Consider the following 23021-nt stretch of genomic DNA (forward strand, 5'->3'; position numbering starts at 1 on the left):
TATTGTACCCTCCATGCCTGGCTTAGTGCTCTGTATATAGTAGGTCAGCACATCTTTGCTGATTGAATAAATGGATTTTAGGGTTAGTATTTTAAAAGAGTAGTGTGACTACAGGTAAGGAATTTATATAAATTAGATTGCATAGATAAGATTATTTCCATAATATTTTTCGTTCTGATTTTAAAGTATATGACTTAGAATTATTTTCATAGATGTGATTAATTGATAACCAACCCCTGGTTAAAACACTGACAAGCAATAAACTGTAACTGCAAGTTAAGCTCTTAATTGAATTTACTTGTAAATTATCTCAATCTGATGGTCTAATCTGATCACTATGGAAATAATTGAAGCCTGGTTTTGATTATTGGTGACTGCTTTACATGGAAGTGTAATATAAATCTGTTAAGATGTTACACATCAAATCCCAGATAAGCTATGGTTTTTTATCCTTGAGTGGGCAGGAGATTGCCCAAAATCTAAATACAGGAGATAACCTCTGGCCATCTGCTGCTTTTTTATGCAGATATTTTAGCTATTTATATATGGGAAAAATACTGATAGTAGTTTTATGTTCTTCCAGCCTATCAGATATTTTACCTTTTCCTAGGAATTGAGGGTGTGCATAAGTCAATCCATTTCTTATTAAAAAGCAGACACAAAGTTCCATTACAGCAGCTATTTATTTTAGGTCATTTCAGAAAATTATATATGTATTACAAGGGACCTACCTATAATTTTTGTTTTTGATTCACATGCTTCCACATACTTGGAAATGGTTACTTGATCTTTGTTAAAGAAATGAAGACTATTATGACTTAAATTTTCATTCTGTAATATGTGTATTTGAACAGTTGAAGGCAAACAAAGGCTTAGGTGTCCTGCCACAAAACCTATAGCATTAAAAAAAAGCTAAAGGCCACTTGATTACCTATGTGGCAGTTCAGTATGAAAAGCCAAAACTTTGCTTGTTTAGTTCTTCAACTCTAAATAATTTAGGTTCCTCAGGGTCTGGTATAGTTTTCCTTTGCTGTAGTTGTGTTAAATAAATTTTAGAACATAATAACACTAGGTTTTAGTCAGTAATATATCATCTAAAAGGCACTTGAAATATAGGAACCTAGTTAAAGTAATATATTGCTATAAATATTTCTGTTAAGTGCATATAGTAAAATAGCATCTAGTCAATGCTTTTAAACTTTTGGATCCTCACTACAGAACTGAGGTAACCAGAGCAGAGAATGCCTGAGGCCCTAGGTTCAATCCCTGGTACAATATATGCCAGAACTGAGTGGTACTTTTGTTTGCTTTTCTCTCTCTTGTAAAGGTTTGAAAAGTTATTATAAAAATAAATAGATGGTGTGGTCTGGGAGGTGGCACAGTAGATAAAGCATTGGATTCTCAAGCATGAGGTCTTGAGTTCAATCCCTGGCAGTACATGTACCAGTTATGTCTGGTTCTTTCTCCTGCTATCATTCTCATTAATAAATAAGTAAATAAAATATATTTAAAAAATAAATTTATGACTATGAAAATTATTTTAAAAAGAGAAATTGAGATTATTTAAACTTTTTGATGTTGAAGTGGACATCATATCCAAAATGTAATTTCTTCAGGATGGCAATATAGCTTACCTGGGAAGATACCTGCTGTGCCATGGGTATACCTCCCAGGTTCTATCTCCCAGACCCACAGCACTGTGAGAACCTTGATGTTCTGATGTCTCTCATCCATTCCTTCTCTGTCTGAAAAATGCAGCCCAGGGTAGTGAAGCTCCAGCAAAAGGGGGGTGGGGGGATAATTTCCTTTATAGGTAACCAGACTCATAGCTGTTACCAGTGTACCCCCCACTTTTTAAATAAAGTTATTTGTTATTGGATAGAGACAGAAAAATTGAGAGGAGATGGGGAGATAGAGACAGAGAGTTACCTGAAGCCCTGCTTCACCTGAAGCCCTGCTTCACCACTCGTGAAGCTTTCCCCCTGTAGGTGGGAACCAGGCTCTTGAACCCGAGTTCTTGCATACTGTAATGTGTGTGCTTAACCAGGTGCAGTACACCTGACCCCCACTATTTTTTTAAAGCCTTTTAGCAAAAATATTAGAATTACTTTATTTACTTGTTCAGGGTGGGGGGGGCAGCGGGACAGTCACTGGGGTTTCACTGCTCCAGGGTCTTTTGCAGATAGACACAGAAAAAGGAAAAGACACCATAGCACTGAAGCTTCTTCCAGTGTGGCAGGGGCCAGGCCCAAACCTGGATCATGCTGATGGCAAATCGGGCACACTAGCCAGCTGTTTTGCCAGCCCTACCTACTCAGTTCTTTTTTCTTCTAAATACTGAAAATTCCTCTAGTGGAAAGTATTTTTTTAAAATGCTTTTTATGTCTATTCAATTTTAAAGTTGCTCTCAATAAAATGCATTCATTTTGAAGAACATGTGTTGACAATCAGCGTAAAGTTTCCTACAATAGGAAGAATTAAGGGCCATTCGTTATTAGAGGGAAAATTAAAGTGTCTGCAAAATCAAATTGAATTGACATTTTGTAGAGCTTTTTTCTTTATAGATCATGTTTTGGGGTGTGAGTGACAGCTCTCTGGGTAGGGGAGGTGCTTTGCCATGTTTGTGGACCTGGGTTTGAGACCTGACACCATATAGGAATTCCACGGCACTAGAGAAAGCCCCAGTACCATGGCATTTCTCTCCTCGCTGAATGAATAAGTTGACCAAGTGTAGTGAAAGTATGCTTGTGTGAGACACCAGCTCTGCAGAATCAAGCCCAAAACCATATTTTGAATAATATTTTTAATTATTTGGTTACACACTGTAGTCATACTGTAACCTAGCTGTCATTGGAAGGGTAGAAAAATGTCAACATCCATAACTTTGATGGGGCAACTAGTGTGCCAAAGCAGAGGATATAGATACATTGAACTCCCATAGTTAACACCAGATTTTCCTCAGCACATATTCAGGATTTTTTTTTTATTTATTTAAAACTTGTCTTTTTATTGGCTTGGGCTAAAATTGAATATTTATATTAGTCGCTAGTCATTTGCAATTCTTTTTCTTTTTTATTTAAGAAAGGAGACATTAACAAAATCATAGGATGGGGGTGTACAACTCCATACAATTCCCACCACCCAATCTCTACATCCCGTCCCCTCCCCACTAGCTTTTCCATTCTCTATCCCTCTGGGAGCATGGACCCAGGGTCGTTGTGGGTTGCAGAAGGTGGAAGGTCTGGCTTCTGTAATTGCTTCCCCACTGAACATGGGCGTTGACTGGTTGATCCATACTCCCAGTCTGCCTCTCTCTTTCCCTAGTAGGGTGGGTCTCTGGGGAAGCGGAGCTCCAGGACTCATTGGTGGGGTCTTCAGTCCAGGGAAGCCTGGCCGGCATCCTGATGGCATCTGGAACCTGGTGGCTGAAAAGAGAGTTAACATACAAAGCCAAACAAATTGTTGAGCAATCATGGACCTAAAGGTTGGAATGGTGGAGATGAAGTGTTGGGGGGTACTCACTGCAAACTCTAGTGTACTACTGCTTTCAGGTATATATTTGCCCTGGTTTATGGATACGTGTGGACATATGCTCTATCTCCTGGAACCTGGTCTATATCTAGGTTTTGGGACTTTGTTAGGACGTGAACCATCTGGGAGGGAGTTAGAGAATACTATGAAAGGAAAGGTCTCACCCAAGTGATGAGGCTGAAGGGTTGTCATTCCACACCCGAAGTCTCTGGACACAGTCTGAAGTGAAGCATGCTGGGGTGGCACTCGTTATGTTGATTAGGTTGCGATCAGCGGATGCAATATTATTTGATAAGAATTGGGAGAAGCATATGGGAAAGTGGGCCCTACCCTAGAGTCCCAGGACTGGGGGAAGTTTATGCTCTATAGTGGAAATGTGATGTTCCTGCTGTCTTAGGGTTCAAGAAGACAATGGATAGTTATTGTTAACATCACATTATTTGGTAATTGGGTTAACTTTGAAAAGTCCCTTTGTTAGACATACAATCAATTTTCTCCCTCTCATATTAATTAAATAGTGATTTATATGACTGTATGGACATGCAGCTTCCTGGGCCGGCAGGGGTGGGGGTAGGGGTGGGGGTGGGTTGGTGGGATGGGACACAATCTTTTGGTGGTGGGAATGGTGTTTATGTACACACCTATTAAATTGTAGTCATATAAATCACTATTTAATTAATATGAGAGGGGGAAAATTGATTGTATGTCAGGATTTTTTTGACATTATAACTTGACATAGTTCAAACACACTATAAAGGATTCTTCTAATGCTTGCGCTCAACCCAGTTCTGGGAATTGCAAGAAAGGGAAAGCCTATTTTGAAAACCACATCTAATTTTTGCAACAGTATTGCTGCAAAGATCTAGCAGTTGGAAATCATTGATGTAGTAAAATAATATTGAAAGAAATTTTGGTAATGAACAACATGCTGCTTGAGTGTGTGTGTTGCCATTTAAGATGGCAGATTTCCAAGCAGAAACTGAAAATAGTTTTTCTCTTTACCGCCTCCCCCACCCCCCAATGTGTGGCAGATACTATTGGAATTATAGCTGAGGGAGGGTAGAAAGTCATCTGTGAAGAATATGGGTAAACTCTGTCCTTACCTGTTGTTGATAAATTTCTTCTCCACATGGTGAATACTCAGGTAAGTTGTTTTGCTGGTTTTTAGGATAATTGAGTTAACTAGTCTTGACATTCAGTTTTGCCCTTTGTCATATTTAGTACTCTTAAGTTCCTGTCTTCCTGAATAGATAACAGTATATGCACTTATATATGTCTTCTTTGCCAATTTCAAACACAATTTCTTACAATTTCCTAGTATGTTGTCCAGAACCTCTCGGCAGCTTCCCTTCAACAGCCTGCCCAGCCAGTAGCTAACAATACCTCCCTGAGCCCGCGGCAGCGCCGGGCCCAGCAGCAGAGTCAGCGAAGGTTGTCTACTTCACCGGATGTAAACCAGGGCCAGCAACCAAGAGAGAACCACACCGATCATGGCGGGTCAGCTGTACTGATTGTCATCTTGACTCTGGCACTGGCAGCTCTAATATTCCGACGAATATATCTGGCCAATGAGTACATATTTGACTTTGAGTTATAACATTGTTTTGTGTCTTGAGAGCTGTGACTCAACTGCTTCATTAAACATTCTGCATTGGGTATAATCCAAGAATTGTTTACAAAAGGGTTATTTTGTATTTACCTTCCCTCCCTCCCTCTTCTCTCTCTCTTTCTTTCTTTCTTTCTTTCTTTCTTTCTTTCTTTCTTTCTTTCTTTTGTCCTTATAAATTCAGTATACAGATAGATGTTCAGACTCTGTCCTTTTTCGTTTAAGGGACTGGAAGTAAAACTCTTTGTTCTGCTTTACAGGGATATATATAGTTTGTTTCTCATGCCTAAGCTTCTTTTTATGTATGTAAATTTGTGGGTTTTTTTTTTCTGTATAGCCCTTTGAAAGTTTTGGATAAAAGATGGTATTTTGAGTTCTGATGAGTCTTACTAGCTACACAGTATCATTTGTTGAGTGTTTAATTTCTACTTATGTAGAATTATGTAAAAAAATAAATAAGAGTTGAAAGGGAATGTGAAACCCCTCAAATAGCTTGTTTAAAATGTCTTTCATAGGAAACATACCAGCATTGCCCATTCAGTTATTGTCTTTGTGTACTTAAAAAATCCTTCAGTAAACCCCCAATAAAGAAAAAAAAAATCCTTCAGTAAAAATAGATACTCTAGTCAAACATTTATGAGGAAATAAGTTTGCATCTTAATTATGGACTTATTACAAGAGGAGATAATGCTTTGTAAACTCTTTCATAATGCTGTCATTCCTTTTTCTCCAATAGGCCCACAGGTTTAAAGAAATACAGAACAAATCTTCCATAGATCATTGTTTTAAGGAAGGAATGGTTCAAGCCACAAAATTGCTTGATTTTTTTTCCTCTAGAAGTAGGAGGATTTTCAGATTCGACTGTATGCTCTGCTTAGAATGTATCTTTTGAGATGTATTTTCTTTTATGCTTAGCTTTGTAATCACTATAAATTTAATTATTCCACTAATATGCACAATGTTGGACTGTTTCATGCACCATTTTAATAGAAAACTCAGGGCCCAGGTAGCAGTAGTAAAAATTACAAAAATACTTACTTAGAATTTAGTCACCAAATCAAAATGGAAGAAATCATTTCCAGTGCAAAATTTTATGGAATATATGGGATAATTTTAGCATAATGCCCGGTGAGAACATACAATCACAGAAAATATTCAGCAGCATTGAAGAGTATTGTTAATAAAGATTTAACTTTTATTGTAGGTACCCTCCCCCAAGCTTTCAAATAGGTTACTCTTTAAAAGTGCACTTGCTAGTTTTGTTTTTATAACTCATTGTTGTAAATGGTGTTTAGGTTCTAGACCAGTTCACAGAAGTTAGTCCACAGTGTATCTGGAGTACTTTTAGGAATGGTATTCACCAAGTCCTTATATGCTTCCAACTAGCTGAAGTTATGGGTAAGTTAGAAATAATCTTTAAAATTACTTAAAGGGCAAATTTAATTTTTACTCCTGTTACGGTTTCTTTGGTTCTTTGAACCATCAGACAATTTTTATTTTCATCTTAAGTCAATTTTCCTTTATTGCCTATGTTTAAATTAAAAACTTAATTGTATACTATTATACAGTACATAGTTGTCTTCAACTTCAGTAAGTTAAAAATGTAAAGATGTTTGCAGATTATTTCTATTAGATTTTCTTTTTTTTTTTGTATTACATTTTCAGCTGAAGTTGGTAAACCTAAAAAGCTAATGGTTATGCAAATAACTTTCATGCATGAAGCTCTTGAGTTCCCAGGCTCAATCCTCAGCACCACCATAAACCGTGGCTGAGAAGTGCTCTGATAGAAACAAAACAAACAAAAAAAAACCCCACCACCACCACCACCACCACCACCACCACCACCACCACCACCAACAACAACAACAAAAAACCTCAAGGACTTTATGAAGACCTCAACATGTAAGGGAAATTGTAGGTGGCCATATTATAACTTCATTGCCATGAGAAAATGCTTTCTGAGGGTGTGTTTTGGAACACCAGGAGTTACTGTATAGACATTTATGTAAGTAAGTGGATACACACAAGTGGTCAAACTCGAGGAAAGATGCTCAATATTATTAGGGTAATGCACATTAAAAATGTTTTATGTTTTCAGTGCTGTTGGTCTCTCTTGCTTAGCTGGAGGTCACTGACTCTTCTGGGGAGACCAGATAGTATTACCAACTGGGAAGGAAGTCTCCGTGCTCACAGTCTCTGCTAAGATTAAACTACATGGCAATGTTTCCTTTATTTGCTCAGTCAAATTTGAGCCAGCCTTTGAATCTATGACCTCAGTACATATTTTTTTAATATTTATTTATTTTCCCTTTTGTTTCCCTTGTTTTTTTATTGTTGTAGTAGTAGTTCTTGTTATTGATGTCGTTGTTGGATAGGACAGATAAATGGAGAGAGGAGGGGAAGACGGGGAGAGAAAGATAGACACCTGCAGACCTGCTCTACTGCCTGTGAAGTGACTCAGGTGGGGAGCTGGGGGCTGGAACTGGGATCCGTATGCCAGTCCTTGCGCTTTGTGCCATGTGCGCTTAACCTGCTCTGCTACCACCCGACTCCTGACCTCAGTGCATATTTCACGGACTACATTATTTTAAAGCTCATGAGGCCCAGAAATGTTTGCATTGTGCATGTCCTTTATATTTGATTTGTCTCTTCTCTCAACCATCAATTGACAGGTCACCTTCTTGCTTGTTATTGGTATATTTTAGCATCTTAAACCTATCTGAAAGTGACATTTTGCTCTTTCCCTTTCCCCTCATATATCCTGCCTAAAAATGTGTACGTTGTCAATCTGACCCCCATTGTGGAGTTAGCAAAATTAATCTGTGGGTCCATTCTTACTCAAACCTGAAGGATCTCTTCAGGAAAACATTTTTGTTCTGTTTTGCAACCAACATTATCACTGGGATTTGGTGCCTGCACAACTCTACCATCCCCAGTGGCTTTTTTCTTTTTTGGTGGGTGGGAGGTGGGGAAGGTGAGGGAGAGGAGAGAAAAGGAAAGTAAATAGACTCCTGCAGCATTGTGTTACTGCTCATAAAGCTGCCCTCCTGCAGGTGGAGACCAAGGGCTTGAACCAGGTTCATTTTGCATAGTAATGTGTGTGTGAGCCACTGTCAGCCCCCCACCCCCAAAAAATTTTTAATGCCCCCCACCTTTTTTGCCTCCAGGGTTATTGCTGGGGCTCGGTGCCTGTACTATGAATCCTCTGCTCCTGGAGGCCACTTTTCCCATTTTGTTGCCCTTGTTGCTCTTGTTTCTGTTGTTTTTGTTGTTACAGCTGATGTTGTTGGATAGGACAGAGAAATCCAGAGAGGAGGGGAAGACAGGAGAGAAAGATAAGATAACTGCAGACCTGCTTCACCACTTGCGAAGCAACTTCTCTGCAGGCGGGGAGCTGGAGGCTTGAAGTGGGATCCTTATGCCAGTACTTGAGCTTTGCGCCATGTGCACTTAACCCACTGTGCCCAGACCTTCAGTGACCCCCGCCCCCACACACACTTTAAGTCCTTAAAGCATGAAGTCAAAACTGACTTTAAGATCTGAAAGATAAAGAATGACTTAGAACACCATTCCCCAATCTTTGGATTTAGGTAACTGATTTTTTTTTTTTCCCCTTTGGTCTACATAGCATATGACTACATATTAAGTTAGTTAAAATCGCATGCTTGAGAAAAAACATTGTCTGTTTCACCTATAACTATTCAAACCTTTCACATTTTATGTGTCGTGAGGCTTATATGTAGCACTTTATATTTTCATGCTGCTTATTATTTTATTCTGCTGAAATAAATTTCATCAAAATTCTCAGTGTTTTTTTTACAGAAGACTTAAAATTGTTTTTCATTTCCTATTTCAAGAGAATAAGAAACTGTTTTTGTTATTTTTGACTGTGAACTTTCTGATATGTTCCTACCATTTTTATAGTCCAGAATCAGCAAACAAGCAAACCTCACACATTTATTCCAAATACTTGAGCAGATATATTGACAGAAGTACTGAAGAGCTTATATTGTTTGTATTACTTTCAAGTAAGTATAGAATGGTGAAGGCATTTAGTGTACTTGACTTTTACTCGAGAATGATGTGTATTTTAGAGCCTTTGTGGGAGGCTTACTTTACTTCAAAGCCATTAGGTATGCTTTTTGAACAATTGCCTTCAGATCTAGTTTAAGCTGCTCAATAAAACCAGTGACTATTCATACCTTGTTTGACCAAAGACTGTATTCTTTGTCACCCAGTTTTTTTTTTAATCTCCTGTCTCCTCTACCATATCAGCTAGCGTTTTTTCACTTCTTATGCTCACTGACAATATCCTAATTAGCTATCATCTCCTCTCAATTAGTGCAATAACCTCTAACATGTCTCTAGTCTTGTCCCTTTCATCATACTACAGCCAGAGTCTTCCAACATAGAGACCTCATCTTGTCTCTCATTACTGACAAAAAAAAAAGGGCCAAACCCTTAGGGAAGGACACAGCTGTGTGCGACCGAGTCCTTGCTTTGCTCTCTGGCCTAATCTAACCTCATCGTATTCTTACTGGGGCTCTCCCACAGTTAAGAGCTTGTGCCTTTGGGGCTAATCCTCTGGTCTCAGAGAAATGAATAAATATTAAAATTATCATGCCTACCAACTCACAACATATATAGTAGATCCATTTTGAGTTAGTTTTTGTAAGGGGAGAAATTCAATAACATTCTTAGAAGAAAACAAAGTAGGTAAATTAAGAGCACAAGCAACCAAAGAAAACATAAATTATATTTTGCCAAAAAAAAAAAAACCACCTTTGTTTCAAGGAATACCATCAAGAAAGTAAAATGACAATACAGAATATCTAAAGAACTCATCACTCCGCTATCTCAAATGGCAACGAATTTGTGTAGGCATTTGTATAAGATACACAAATGGTCAGTGAACAGATGCTCAGTGTCATTAGGGAAATGTATGTCAAGGTCATAGGGAGTTACTATTTTACAGTAGTTTTGATGATGTGGAGAAATTGGGGTTCTCATACATGGCTCATCAGAATGTAAAGAGGTGTAGTCACTTTACAAAGCTGTTTGGCAATTTTCCTCCCCAAGTCAAACACAGAATTAACCATATGACCCAGTGGTTAACAGATACCACTCCTGGGTATCTGTTCTAAGATCTGTAAAAATATCTCCCAAATTTGTATGTGAATGTGTGGATATTTATAGCACTACTGTTGTTAATAGCCCCAGGCAAGGCATTCAAGTGTCCATCAACTGATGGGTGGGGCACAATGTGTTGTATTTATGTGAGCGGATATCGTTTGACAACGAAAAGTTAACGTTACATATTACAAGATGGATGAATCTTGAAAATATGTTGAGTAAAGTTAACCACAAAAGGCTGTTGTATGATCCCATTGATCTGAAATAAGCAAACTTGTTTGATTACCTAGGATGAAAGGGGGAGGGGTAATGTGCAGTGACTTGGAATGGATATGAGGTTTCTTTTGGGGGAGTTGAAAATAGTCTAAAATTTTGACAGTAGTGATAATAGTACAACTCTGAATATGCTAAAAAACCACTTGGAGGGGGTGACTAGTATGTGAATAATAATTCAATAAAGCTGTTGTTAAAATACCAGTATGGTGTCCTTTCTATTGCAATCACAGTAGTTAGGTTACTGAAAATAAGACAAGTTGACAGAAAAAAAAAAATTGGTAGGACCAGAAGTTGCACTTGGAATGAAACAGTACAACTGATTAATTCTTAAAAAAAAAAAACAAAAACCCCAATTTCCAAGCCCAATTCTAGGGTTCCAGGTCCTTTACAGGCCTGTCCTGAATGATATGAAGTACATGGAGATCGTTGCAACAAAACATATGAAGTCATTTAAATGGGCATTACCTTTTTCCACTAATTGTTATCAGAAGTGAGACTCTAAAGAAAATTGCCTGGGTAGTTTCTGAGTGACCAGATTGGGAAGTGACAAATTATTCCCTACACTGAATTATTCCCAATCCCATTTTCCTATGTAACCTGAAAACTATTATTAACTGAAGTGGATGGATACCCAGCTGCCAAGATTCAGTCACCTCTTTTTGTCCCCCCTTCACAACATTAAGCCTGTTGGCTACTCTCTCCATAGACTTAATTTTCATAGCCAACTTCTCACTCTGTGCATTTGTCCTGCCTGCTCAGCTATTTTTTTTTTTTTAAGAGTTAAGATTCTCCAGGAGTCTGCTCTTAAGACTTGGAGAAAAGAAAGAGAACCATGTACTGTGCACGTGTGTGTGCTGCTAGGGATTGAATTTAGGATCTCATGCTTGAGAATCCGATGCTTATTTACTGTGCCAACTCCTGGACCACTCCCTGGAATTTCTTAGCAAAGGTAAATACTGTGATTAAACTGCTACAATATACTGATGATGCCAAATAACCTTTTATTTTTAATCCAGACCTTTCCCCTCAGCTCGAGGTTTACATTCCTGCCATTTTTGTCCTCCCTCCCTCCCTTCTTTCTTTCCTTCCTCCCTCCCTCCCTCCCTCCTTCCCTCCCTCCCTCCCTTCCTTCATTCCTTCCTTCCTTCCTCCCTTCCTTCTTTCCTTCTTTTTTTTTGATAGACAGAAATCAGGAGGGAAGAAGGAGACAGGAAGTGAGACACCTGCAGCACTGCTTCAATGGGAAGCTCCCTCTCCCCACATTGGTGTGCCATGACCCAGCACCCCCCAACAATCAAGCCTAATTTGAGATCTGATGCTTTAGGATTAAAGAAAATTGATCTGAGTGATGAGTTTACATAATGTGAATAATTTATGATCTTAAAAATCCAGATGTGGGGAGTCGGTTGGTAGTGCAGGCGGCGGCAAAGCACAAGGACCACCGTAGGGATATGGGTTCGGACCCCCAGCTTCCCCACCTGCAGGGGAGTCGCTTCACAAGCAGTGAAGCAGGTCTTCAGGTGTCTATCATTCCTCCTCTCTGTCTCCCCTCCTTTCTCCATTTCTCTCTGTCCTATCCAATAACAATAACTACAGCAATAAAAAACAAGGGCAACAAAAGGAAATAAATATTTAAAAAAATCCAGATGTGTTTTATGCTTTGACAGAATGGCTTCTCACTGAAACAATGTATGTTTGGGGGAGAGGTGAGCAGGCATCCTTAGCCCGAGAGCAAATAGTCTCTTAGGACAAGCAGTGAAGTGACCCAGTGAGAACAGGTCACTTTTGTATTTGCTTGGTGTCCCCAGGCATGTTTAGCCGCTGAGTCCTCCCTGTAAATCCACTCAGAATCCAAGCTGACTCCCCAGCAGATGTGACAGGCTGGTTTCATGCAGCCAGAGTGACAGATTAGTGATCTCAGCAAAAAGCTGGAATGTTCAGAGAGATTTAATTATTTTTTTATATATAACAGTTCTAACAAAAGCCATTCTAGGTCTCAGCAGAAGCAGAGTTTCACAGGAGGACAAACTTGCTGGCTAATGGCCAGTCACTAAACAGCAGGGAGGGCAAAGCCTTGGAGTTTGTGACTGGGGTAGGGGTGGGAATGGGGGTGAACAGGCATCAATATCAAATATTTGATTGGGTACAGCAGCCTAGCCATCCACGTGCTTGCAGCCCCTCCGAGAAGCAGCAGCAGTGCCAGGAGGCAGATCCGATCAACGGTTAAGCCCTGGGGGTCCAGCCCAGTTGCAGGCTACCTGAAAATAGCCTGTGTGGCATCCTAGGTGTTCCCAAAATGCCTTATCCTGCAAGACTTCTTCTGTTCTTCTGCCTGGTGGTTCTCGTGGAGAGCAGAAAACCCAAGATGAGGAGATGGACAGAGCAGCTGGAGATGCCCAAGGCAAGGTAAAGTGGGTGGGAAACACCACTAATGGTCACAGCCACAGCAGCCACGTGCAGTGGGGCAGCTCCCAGAAGGGTTCAGGGTCATCACATCCTAATATAATCTGTTCTCCAGCTGGAGACAGATGGGGGCTCAACCTCCCCAAGAATAGCCACTCTCGGGACTCAGGTGCTCTATTTTGCCACCTGTGGATAGAGAGCAAAACTAGATGGTGCTGAACCTCTGTTACCCGGTGTGTGTGGATGGAGCATTGTGACTTAAGTCAGTGGAAGACTTGTACTTCTCAGTCTGTGCTGCTTTGTTTCTAAGTGGGGTGGGGTACATCCTGTAGGGGACCACAGTTGGCCTGGGGAATAATTATACTTGAGTACTAGTACTAGGGAGGGAAACTGTTACTGGAATTTAACCTGAATGATTAAGAAAAAAATCAACCAGGGGCCAAGTGGTGATGTACCCAGTTGAATGTACACATTACTATGTATAGGGCTGTGGGTATTGCTCTCTCCCTGTCTATTATACACCACCCAATTTCTAAAAAAAAAGATGGAGTGGTGGATTAATTTAACAGGCACCCCAGTTACAGTGATAACCCTGGTGGTATTAAAAAGGAAAAAGAAAAAAGGGTGTGTCACATGCCTGAGGTTACTGGTTCGAATCCTAGCATCTCATGTACTGGAGTTGAGCTCTGACTTGTTTTCACTCTCTCAGTGATAAACTCTCATTGTATATCTCATGGGATAAATACAAATAATTCTAAAAATCATTTGGGAGTAGCTTTATAATGATATCAAGATTTTATGTTTTCAGTGTTAGTGTTTGAAATTTACTAGGTTAACAGAACTTGGGTCATTATATATGGTTGAGCATGTGCTCAGTTGGGTGTGCCACCACCCCAGTCCCTTATTTTGAATTTTTTTTTTAAGGTAGAGATCGAGGTAGAGGAAAAGAGACCACAGCACCAAAGCTTCCGTCAGCATGGTAGAGGTTAGGCTCGAAACTGGGTCATGTACAAGGCAAAGCAGCACACTATCCAAGTAAGGTATTTCTCTGGCCCTTGTTTTGATCAAAAAATTATGTATTAGGAGTCAGGCGGTAGCACAGCGGGTTAAGCACATGTGGTGCAAAGCACAAGGATGGACATAAGGATCCCGGTTTGAGCCCCTGGCTCCCCATCTGCAGGAGAGTTGCTTCACAGGTGGTAAAGCAGGTCTGCAGGTGTTTATCTTTCTCTCCCCGTCTCTATCTTCCCCTCCTCTCTCCATTTCTCTGTCCTATCCAACAACAACATCAACAACAAGGGCAACAAAAAGGAAATTATTTTTTTAAATTATGTATTATTAGACAGAGAGAAAGGGAGATAGAGATAGAGATGGGGGGACTGGAGCACTACTCTGTTGGGTGTAATATTGGGGACTGAACTTAGGACTTGATGCTTGGAGATCAGATGCTCTGCCTGTTGGGCCACCTCGTGAGCCACTTTTGATTTTTAAAGATTTTGAGAGAAGCAGAGTACCACTCTGGTATGTGTGGTACTGGGGTCCAAACCCAGCACCTCATGCATTCAAGTCCTATACCTCCCAGTAGTACAAATGACCTTCTATAATATGCTATGTGGGAAACATTCCAAGAAATATTAAGCTGTGAATTTGTAGTCAAAATCATTACCTGACAAACAAGTACAAAATGATACACTCTAGGCCTGATGTAGCTATAGGAGTCATTCAGCAAGAAGAAATGAGTCAACAGCTAAGATAGAAAAGCTTGTGTACAGATGTTACACATCTGTCCTCTATCAGCTAAGCATCAAGGGAATTAGTGATTCTGAATATCAACTAAGGCCTGAATGTTTTCAGGTTTGTAGCTCTTTTTTTTTTTATAAATTTATTTATTTATTTGAGACAGAGAAATCAAGAAGGAAGGGGAAGACAGACACCTGCAGCACTGCTTTACTACTTGTGAAGCTGTCCCCCTCTGCAGATGGGAGCCAGGCGCTTGAACCCTGGTCATTGTGCATGGTAACAGATGTGCCATTATCTAACCCTTTGTTCTCTATGTTTAATAATGCTAGTTGTCAGTGACAGTATTTTAAAACTGCTTCAAGTTTATGCTTCAGAATCCATTGCTTTATTCACTGTGCTGCCTCCTGGACCACCAAGTTTTTTTACTGCTTACACAGTGGACAGTTATAAAGATATACAAGTGTGATTGTATCTTTATTTTTAGATTGAAAACTAGATATAAATAAGGGTTGAAATCTCTACATCCTGTGTTCCTGTGTACTGTCCTGAGCAACACAAGTGCATGTCTCTACTTTGGAGAAGCTACACTGGGAGAAACATGTTCGCTATAGGATTCAATCCTACTCAGTCAGAAAATCTACAGACAGCAGTCATCCAAGCTTAAGCAAAAGAGATGCTTCTTTGGAAGATTCATTCTGCTTGGGCTGTGGAGGTGGCTCAGTCATAGAATGCTTGCCTTCCCTGTATGAGGGTCTGGGGTTGGACAGCACACCACCTGAGTACTATGGACAGTGCCAAGGGTGAGAGGATGAAGCTCCATGAGTGGAGGAGTGGTGCTTTGCTCTCCCTCACTTTCTCCCTCTCTTTCTCAAGGTATAGAGTTAAAAACTGGGCTAAGGAGGCATTTCAGTGATACCACTGCACATGAATGAGGGTCTGGGTTAGTTCCTTAGTAAGACTCTTACATCAGCCACTGAGTTAGAAGGTACTTCAGAGTTCATCTGGTTTAGCAACCTACCCTGAATTCTGATTCTGAGAAATGTGAATGAGTGCTGTGTGAATAAGGGGTTCTGGTGGTCAAAGAGGCTTGGGAAAGCCTGACACATACCATTTTAAGTGCAAACCTTTATAGTAAAATGCTTATAACCTTTATTATGCAAATGACATGTTGAAGGCTGACACACTATGTAGTGTTTTTAAGAAAGCAACAACCCACACAGTTTTTGGATTATCTAGTGGGATTCATAGTCTGCAGAGCAAGCACTGAAAATATTCATTAAATAGATGCTAAAATATTGGCTCAAAGGCATACATACTCCATGTAGCTTGCTAGAGGTTGACAGGACTAGAATGTGGCCTCTGAGTTACTTACCTTGGAGGAAGAGAATTACGTAGTGGTAGTTACTGAGGTAAGCCCCAGGTCCTCCGTGATGCCCAGGGATCCCACCTGGCAGTATGGGCTGCTGTCACACTCTCTGTAACTCCTCACAAGACCCCTGGCCTCATTTCCAGGAATCTGCATGAGGTTGGGGGCAGGTTGTACCTGACCTTTGTGGGTGAGGAGAATTTTTCGAGATTCATCCCATGATATGTCAGAGTGAATGAAAAGGTGAATAGTGCAAATAATAGAAACTACTGAACTGAAGAAAAGGGGAAAAGGGGCAGAGAAAATATTGCTTTGGAAATTCGGTTCTGGACCTTTCTGTATCCATCAGGGCATGTCCCCTAATCAGAGAGCCACAGAGCAATGTCTGCCTGAAAAATTTCATCCAAGTATCTATTTTTTCAAAATTACTTTTACTGAGGCTGGGGAGGTGGCTTAGTGGGTAAAGCACATGCTTTGTGTTTAGGGGATCCCAGGCTTTATTCCTGGCACTGCTTATGTTGGTGCAATGCTCTGGTTTCTTTATCTTTCTCAGGAAGGACTGGGAGACACTTAATCCGGTAGAGCATACACTTTACCATGTGTGAGGACCTGGGGTTTGAGCCCCCAGGTACCATATGAAAACACGTGCATGGGTGGTGTCTCTTTTTTTTTTTAAAGAAAAATTATTCCCTTTTGTTGCCCTTGTTGTTTTATTGTTGTAGTTATTATTGTTATTGTTGGATAGGACTGAGAGAAATGGAGAGAGGAGGGGAAGACAGAGAGGGGGAGAGAAAGATAGACACCTGCAGACCTGTTTCACCGCCTGTGAAGCGACTCCCCTGCATGTGGGAAGCCAGGGGCTCGAACTGGTATCCTCACGCTGTTCCTGTGATTTGCGCCATGTGCGCATAACCCACTGTGCTACCGCCCGACTCCCCTCTCTTTCTTTTTAAAGATTTACTTCTTTTTCTCTTCTCTTCTCTTCTCTTCTCTTCTCTTCTCTTCTCTTCTCTTCTCTTCTCTTCTCTTCTCTTCTCTTCTCTTCTCTTCCCTTCCCTTCCCTTCCCTTCCCTTCCCTCCCCTCCCCTCCCCTCCCCTCCCCCCCCTCCCCTCCCCTCCCCTCCCTTCCCCTCCTCTCCTCTCCTCTTCTCTTCTCTTCTTTTCCCTTCTTTTTTTTTTTTTTCCCTCTAAGGTTCTTGCTGGGGCTCGGTGCCTGCACTATGAATCCACTGCTCCTGGAGGCTATTTTTTCCCCTTTTGTTGCCCTTGTTTATCATTGTTATTGTTATTATTGTTGTTGTTATTGCTATTATTGCTGTTGGATAGGACAGAGAGAAATGGAGAGAGGAGGGGAAGACAGAGGGGGGAGAGAAAGGTACCTGCAGACCTGCTTCACTGCTTGTGAAGTGACTCCCCTGCAGGTGGGGAGCCGGGAGCTTGAACTATGATCCTTATGCCAGTCGTTGTGCTTTGCACTATGTGTGCTTAACCCGCTGTACTACCGACTGGCCCCCTGTGTTTCTTTTTCTTTTTCTTTCTCTTGTTTATGCATTTATAGGATTTATTTGTCCACTTATTAATGAGAGGGAGAACAATAGCATTGCTCTGGCAAATGCAATGCTGGGGATCAAATTCAGAACCTCCTACTTGTAAGCTGGTCACTACCACCTCCCTGGTTATATAGGTCTTGGAAAAAAAATCACTTTTATTACTGACAAACTGGACTTAAGCTATACTGATAAATGAGAACAAGATGGCCTAACCCTTTCTCATTACAGTCTAGGGTGCTTTACTTCTGGAAGGCCAGCTCCTTTTCTTAGAAGCCCTGTTCTCACAGACTCAGGCTTGCATACCACATAGGGCTTCATACAACCACACACACACACACACACACACACACACACACACACACACACACACTACACAAGGTCCTATTTATATAGTTATACACATCAACATACAAGATCTCACACACACTCACATATAATCACACACACACACACTCATGACCTCACATACATTTGTATGTATTGACACACAACACACAAGATCTCATTCATATAGTTACACACATATATGATCTCACATTCACATACCACACAAATACACACACACACACTCACATTCTCACACCTTGTTCGCATCGCTAAACCTTCCTTGCATCACCCAGGAAGGACAAAGTAAATACTCTGCCCTGCAGCTGCTTCCTCAAAAACCTGCTTCCTGTTTCCTGATCCTACATCTTCCTGCCAAACAAGTTGGTCTTTCTCTTCGCAGTCGCAGTCTGTGTGTCCTCTCACTCTTGCAGCTTCACTTCCACTCCTCCCTGTTCCACCCCCTTGTGACCATACATTTGCTCCCCTCTTCCCCGAGATCTGCACACAAGCTTAGCTCTGGGCCTGTGGGTTCTGGTCTGGATGACACCACCTGGCTTTCCTGACCTTGGTGTATGTGTCCATTTCATACTTTTTGTCCCTTTTGCAGTTTCCTTGGTATCACTTGCCCGTAGCTGTCTTGATTTGCATCCTGGCTCTGGCTTTCAGAAGTCAGGAGAGGGTCAGGCCCCTGTTTCTAGATCTTTTGGAACCTCTTTTCTCCAACAGAGAAAGGGGTGTGGTCAGACTTTTCCCAGTGGACCTCAGTGGTGACCACAGCAAGGAGATTCATTCCTGATGGTTTGGCCACTACGACGGCTGTTACTTCACTAGTCCTGCTTCTCCAAGGCAGAGGGACACTTTTCAGATAGAGACAAAGGAAGAAAAGGAAAGCTGGGCAGTGGTACATCTGCTAGAGCTCACACGTCACTATGTACAAGGACCTGTGCTCAAGCCCCAGGTCCCCACTTTCAGGGGGGTAGCTTCATGAGGGGTGAAGTAGGTCTGCAGATGTCTTTCTCTCCCCCATCTATCTGCCTGTTCCCTCTTGATTTCTTTTCTATCAAAATAAGAAGGAGAGAGAGAGAGTTTGGGGAGGATAAAAGAAAAAGAAGAAAGAAAGGAAAAAAATGTCCACTGAGTGTGGTGGGTTTGTCAGACAGGCACCAAACCTTAGCAATAATCCTAGTAGCAATTTAAAAAGAAAAAGAAAAAGAAAAGGGAAAGGAAAAAGAAACTGAAACATTCCCCAGAGCAGTGGGGACTGGGTTTGAACATGGGTTACATGCATGAAAACAGGTTCCTCCCCAAGCGTTCTACATTACTAACCTGAATATTATCTTTGTTTCTTTCATCCTCCAAGACTGGGTTGAGGTCCTGTGAAAGTTCTGACTATCCCCTCCTGGGCTGGATCTCAGTACTCAGCCATCCGTTGTGGAAGGGTGAGTTAAAACCATGTGGCTCACACAGATAAATGAGGGTCAGGATTAATGAGTGATCAAATAATGGGGCCCTTAAAAAATTCTGTCCCTTAAAAAATTCTGGTAGAAAGCACTTATTATCATGCGCAAGGACCCAGGTTCAAGCCCCTACTCCCCATCTGCAGGGGGGAATCTTCTTGAGTGGTGAAGCAGGACTGCTGGTGTCTCTCCTTCTCTCTTTGTCTCTCTTTCTATCTCTCTCTGTATGAAGAAAAGAAAGAAGTGGGGTAAGTGATAGCATGGTAATGTGTGCACTCTACCTGGTATGCTGCCACCTGACTCTAACCAATAACCTTCCACCAAATTCCACAACACCTGACCCCCCACCATGTCCTCTTCCTGTGGTAACTTCAGGTCTGTTAAAATCCTTTATTTTTCTCTCTCTCTCCCTCTCCCAGTCATTGCTGGGGCTTTATCACTCTGAGTTGACTTTTCAAATAGGAGGAAGAGAGGAGCTGGATGGTGATGCACCTGATTGAACACACATATTACAGTGCACAAGGACCCAGGTTTAAACCCCAGTCCTTATCTGTAGGAGGAAAGCTTCATGAATGGCGAAGCAATGCTGCAGGTGTCTCTCTCCCTCTCTATATTCCTCTTCCTCTCAATGTCTGGCTGTCTTTATTAAATAAATGAAGATAATTAAAAAGAAAATATCAGAAAAAAAGAAAGAAGAATAGAGACAGAGTGGGAGATGGAAAAACATTGAAGCTTCCCCCAGTGATGTGGGGGCTGGTCTTGAATCTGTGCGTTGTGCATAACAAAGCTGAAGCTCTCCTGGTTAGCTGTTTTGCTGGCTCAAAGATGACAAAACTCTCTCTTTCAATCTCTCTCTCTGTCAAAATTTATTTATTTATGAAAGCAAAAGAGATAGGGAGCAGGCTGCTGCACATAACCAGGTGCACCACCACTAAGCCTCCTAAGCTGCGGTACTTCTGTCCATTTGTGTGTTGCTGAGCTCCCCCATGAGGCCGTCAGCTCTGGGAGGCAGTGGCTATGTGCCCACACCCAGCTCCACAGTCAGGTCTGAATGTATGTATTGGGTCTCAGAATTGAGAGATCCTGTGACTAGTGTGAGGGGTAGCTGTCTCCACAGATGCTAACATCCCCTAGGTGGGTGGGAGGAGCTGACTGGTTAGGATGAAAAACAGATGGTACTGGAACCCCTGCTATGGGAAGTGACATAGGAGTGAGGGGGATCTGGAGTTGTGACATCCCTGAGACTTGAGGATCTCCCTTACTGATCCATTTATTGAGGAAGAATCAGGGGTGGTGGTGGGGGAGAGTGCCCATGAATCAGGCAAAGCAAGTTTGCTTTAGAGGAAAGAAGCATAGCTTGTGCACAGACCATCAAGGATCACTGGAGATTATAGCAATATGCTGATTTTCCCTTTGATTTTTCATTATTTATATATTTATTTTTTATTGGGGTATTAATGGCATATAGTAAGTACAGTTGACACGTGGGTAAGATTTCTCATCTCATCAGGATAGGTGTCTGCCAAACACTCTCACCCCCAGAATAGGCCCCCCCTTCACCATCATGTACTAGGACCTGAAAGCTCTCCCCACCCTCACTCTCTCCAGGGTCCTTTGCAATATACCAAATTCAGTTCAAATTCTGCTTTGTGTTTCCCCTTTCTGTTATTGTTTCTTAAGTTTTTCCCACGAAGGAGATCATCCCACATTCATCTTTCCCTTTTTGGCTTTTCTCACTTAACATGATTCCTTCAAGCTCCAACCAAGATGAGGGGAAGAAGGTGACTTCATCATTCTTAATAGCTGAGTAGTATTCCATTGTGTATACAGACCACAACTTTCTCAGGTGCTCATTTGTTGTTGGATACCTGGGTTGCTTCACCTTTTATATCCCTTGAGAGCTCTGGTCCCACCACCAGGCACTTCACCTCCCCCTCACCCTCTTGTGCAGGCGGGTAACTAGGAACCTGTTCTGGAGCATCAGAGCCAAAGACCTGGGCCCTGCAGGTAACTTGAGACCATTCTGGCTGATTCTGTCTTTGCTGCGGAATGTCTATACGACTGCACCCAGGCCTTTTTCTGCTCCTAACAGAACCAGGACAGGTGGCTCTGAGAGGAGGGCTTTACTGTGGCTGGGTAGAATACTAGACTTTTGTGCCCAAGGTTCCTGGTCCAATCCTAAGCACTGTGGCTGTGGAGTGTCAGTTCTGCTGGGCTCTGTATCAGGGTGGATTCTACAGAAAGCTGCTGGCTAGATTGATGTGAGACCATCAGGGCTGGCTGGGAGAAAACCAGAATCTTCTTTGTTGTCATCCCTAGGGTTTTACTGCTTCAGGCTGACATTTCTAGATAAGAGAGACACAGAGAGGTGAGAGGGAGACAACATAATGGTTATGAAACAAATAAAATAAAACAAAACAAACAAACAAACAAAAAACCTTTCATGTCTGAGGCTCTGAGGTCCTGAGTTCAATTCCCAGCACCACCACATGCCAGAGCTGAGGAATGCTTTGGTCTTTCTCTTTGTTGTTATCTCTCTCATTAAATAATTAAATAAAATACTTAAAGGGGGGTGGGGAGAGTGAGAGAGGGAAAGACACCACAGCACTGAAACTTTCTCCAGTGAGGCTGGACTTGGGCCTGGGAAAAACCAGTGTCTTCAAACAATTTGCCTCAGAATTTTATTTATTACAAAGTTGACATTAGAGCAACATAAATGAAATATTTAAAAAGGAGAAAAAAGTCAAGCCAGAAGTAGCTCAGCCAGTAGAAGGCATGTGGCATGTCATGTATGTAGCCTGAGTTTGAGTCTCAACACTGCATGAAAGGGCTATAGCACTGGTGGAAGCTTGAATGCTGTAGTGTTTTTCCCTCTCTCTCTGAAACCAAAAGAATGAACAACTCTGCCCTGGAGTAGTAAAATTATGCATGTAGGCATACCTAATACTACAACAAACAAACATAAGAAAAAAAGATATTGGGGGTACAGGGGGCATATGCATGCATGAGAACCTGAGTTCAAGAATTTGGTCCCCACATGCAGTAGTGGGAGGGGTGGGGCTTCATAAGCAGTGAAGTAGGGCTACACGTTTCTCTCTCCATTTCTCCTTTTAAAATAATTTAATTAATTAACTAATTTATTTTTTTTTAATTTTTATTTATAAAAAGGAAACACTGACAAAAACCATAGGATTCAGAGGAATACTACTCCACACAATTCCCACCACCAGAACTCCTTATCCCATCCCCTCCCCTGATAGCTTTCCTATTCTTTATTCCTCTGGGAGTATGGACCCAGGGTCATTATGGGGTGCAGAAGGTGGAAGGTCTGGCTTCTGTAATTGCTTCCCTGCATGGGCGTTGACAAGTCTATCCATACTCCCAGCCTGTCTCTCTCTTTCCCTGGCCGGGAGGGGGGTGCAGGGGGGCTCTGGGGAAGTGGGGCTCCAGGTGGTGTCCTCTGCCCAGGGAAGTCCGGTTGGCATCATGGTAGCATCTGGAACCTGGTGGCTGAAAAAAGAGTCAAGTATAAAGCCAAACAAAATGTTGACCAATCATGAACCTAAAGGCTGGAATAGTTCAAATGAAGAGTTGGGGGGTCTGTGTTTTCCAGGTAGTTAGTAGTCCTATTT

At 41.5% G+C, this 23021-nt stretch overlaps 2 protein-coding genes across 4 annotated transcripts in view; both read left to right on the top strand.

The window, feature by feature from the left end:
* Window positions 1-10747, top strand: part of UBE2J1 (ubiquitin conjugating enzyme E2 J1) — a 40007-nt gene extending 29260 nt beyond the window's left edge. For both annotated transcript variants that reach the window (XM_060205480.1, XM_007533533.3), the window contains exon 8: window positions 4850-10747. In XM_060205480.1, coding sequence (XP_060061463.1) covers window positions 4850-5128 — 279 coding nt within the window. In that variant the 3' untranslated portion in view covers window positions 5129-10747. The remainder of the gene's footprint in view (window positions 1-4849) is intronic.
* Window positions 10748-12704: 1957 nt separating this feature from the next.
* GABRR2 (gamma-aminobutyric acid type A receptor subunit rho2) overlaps window positions 12705-23021 on the top strand; it is a 59652-nt gene continuing 49335 nt past the window's right edge. For both annotated transcript variants that reach the window (XM_060205492.1, XM_007533534.2), the window contains exon 1: window positions 12705-12952. In XM_060205492.1, coding sequence (XP_060061475.1) covers window positions 12843-12952 — 110 coding nt within the window. In that variant the 5' untranslated portion in view covers window positions 12705-12842. The remainder of the gene's footprint in view (window positions 12953-23021) is intronic.

Source organism: Erinaceus europaeus, chromosome 13 (genome assembly GCF_950295315.1).
Source record: "Erinaceus europaeus chromosome 13, mEriEur2.1, whole genome shotgun sequence".
Taxonomy (NCBI): domain Eukaryota; kingdom Metazoa; phylum Chordata; class Mammalia; order Eulipotyphla; family Erinaceidae; genus Erinaceus; species Erinaceus europaeus.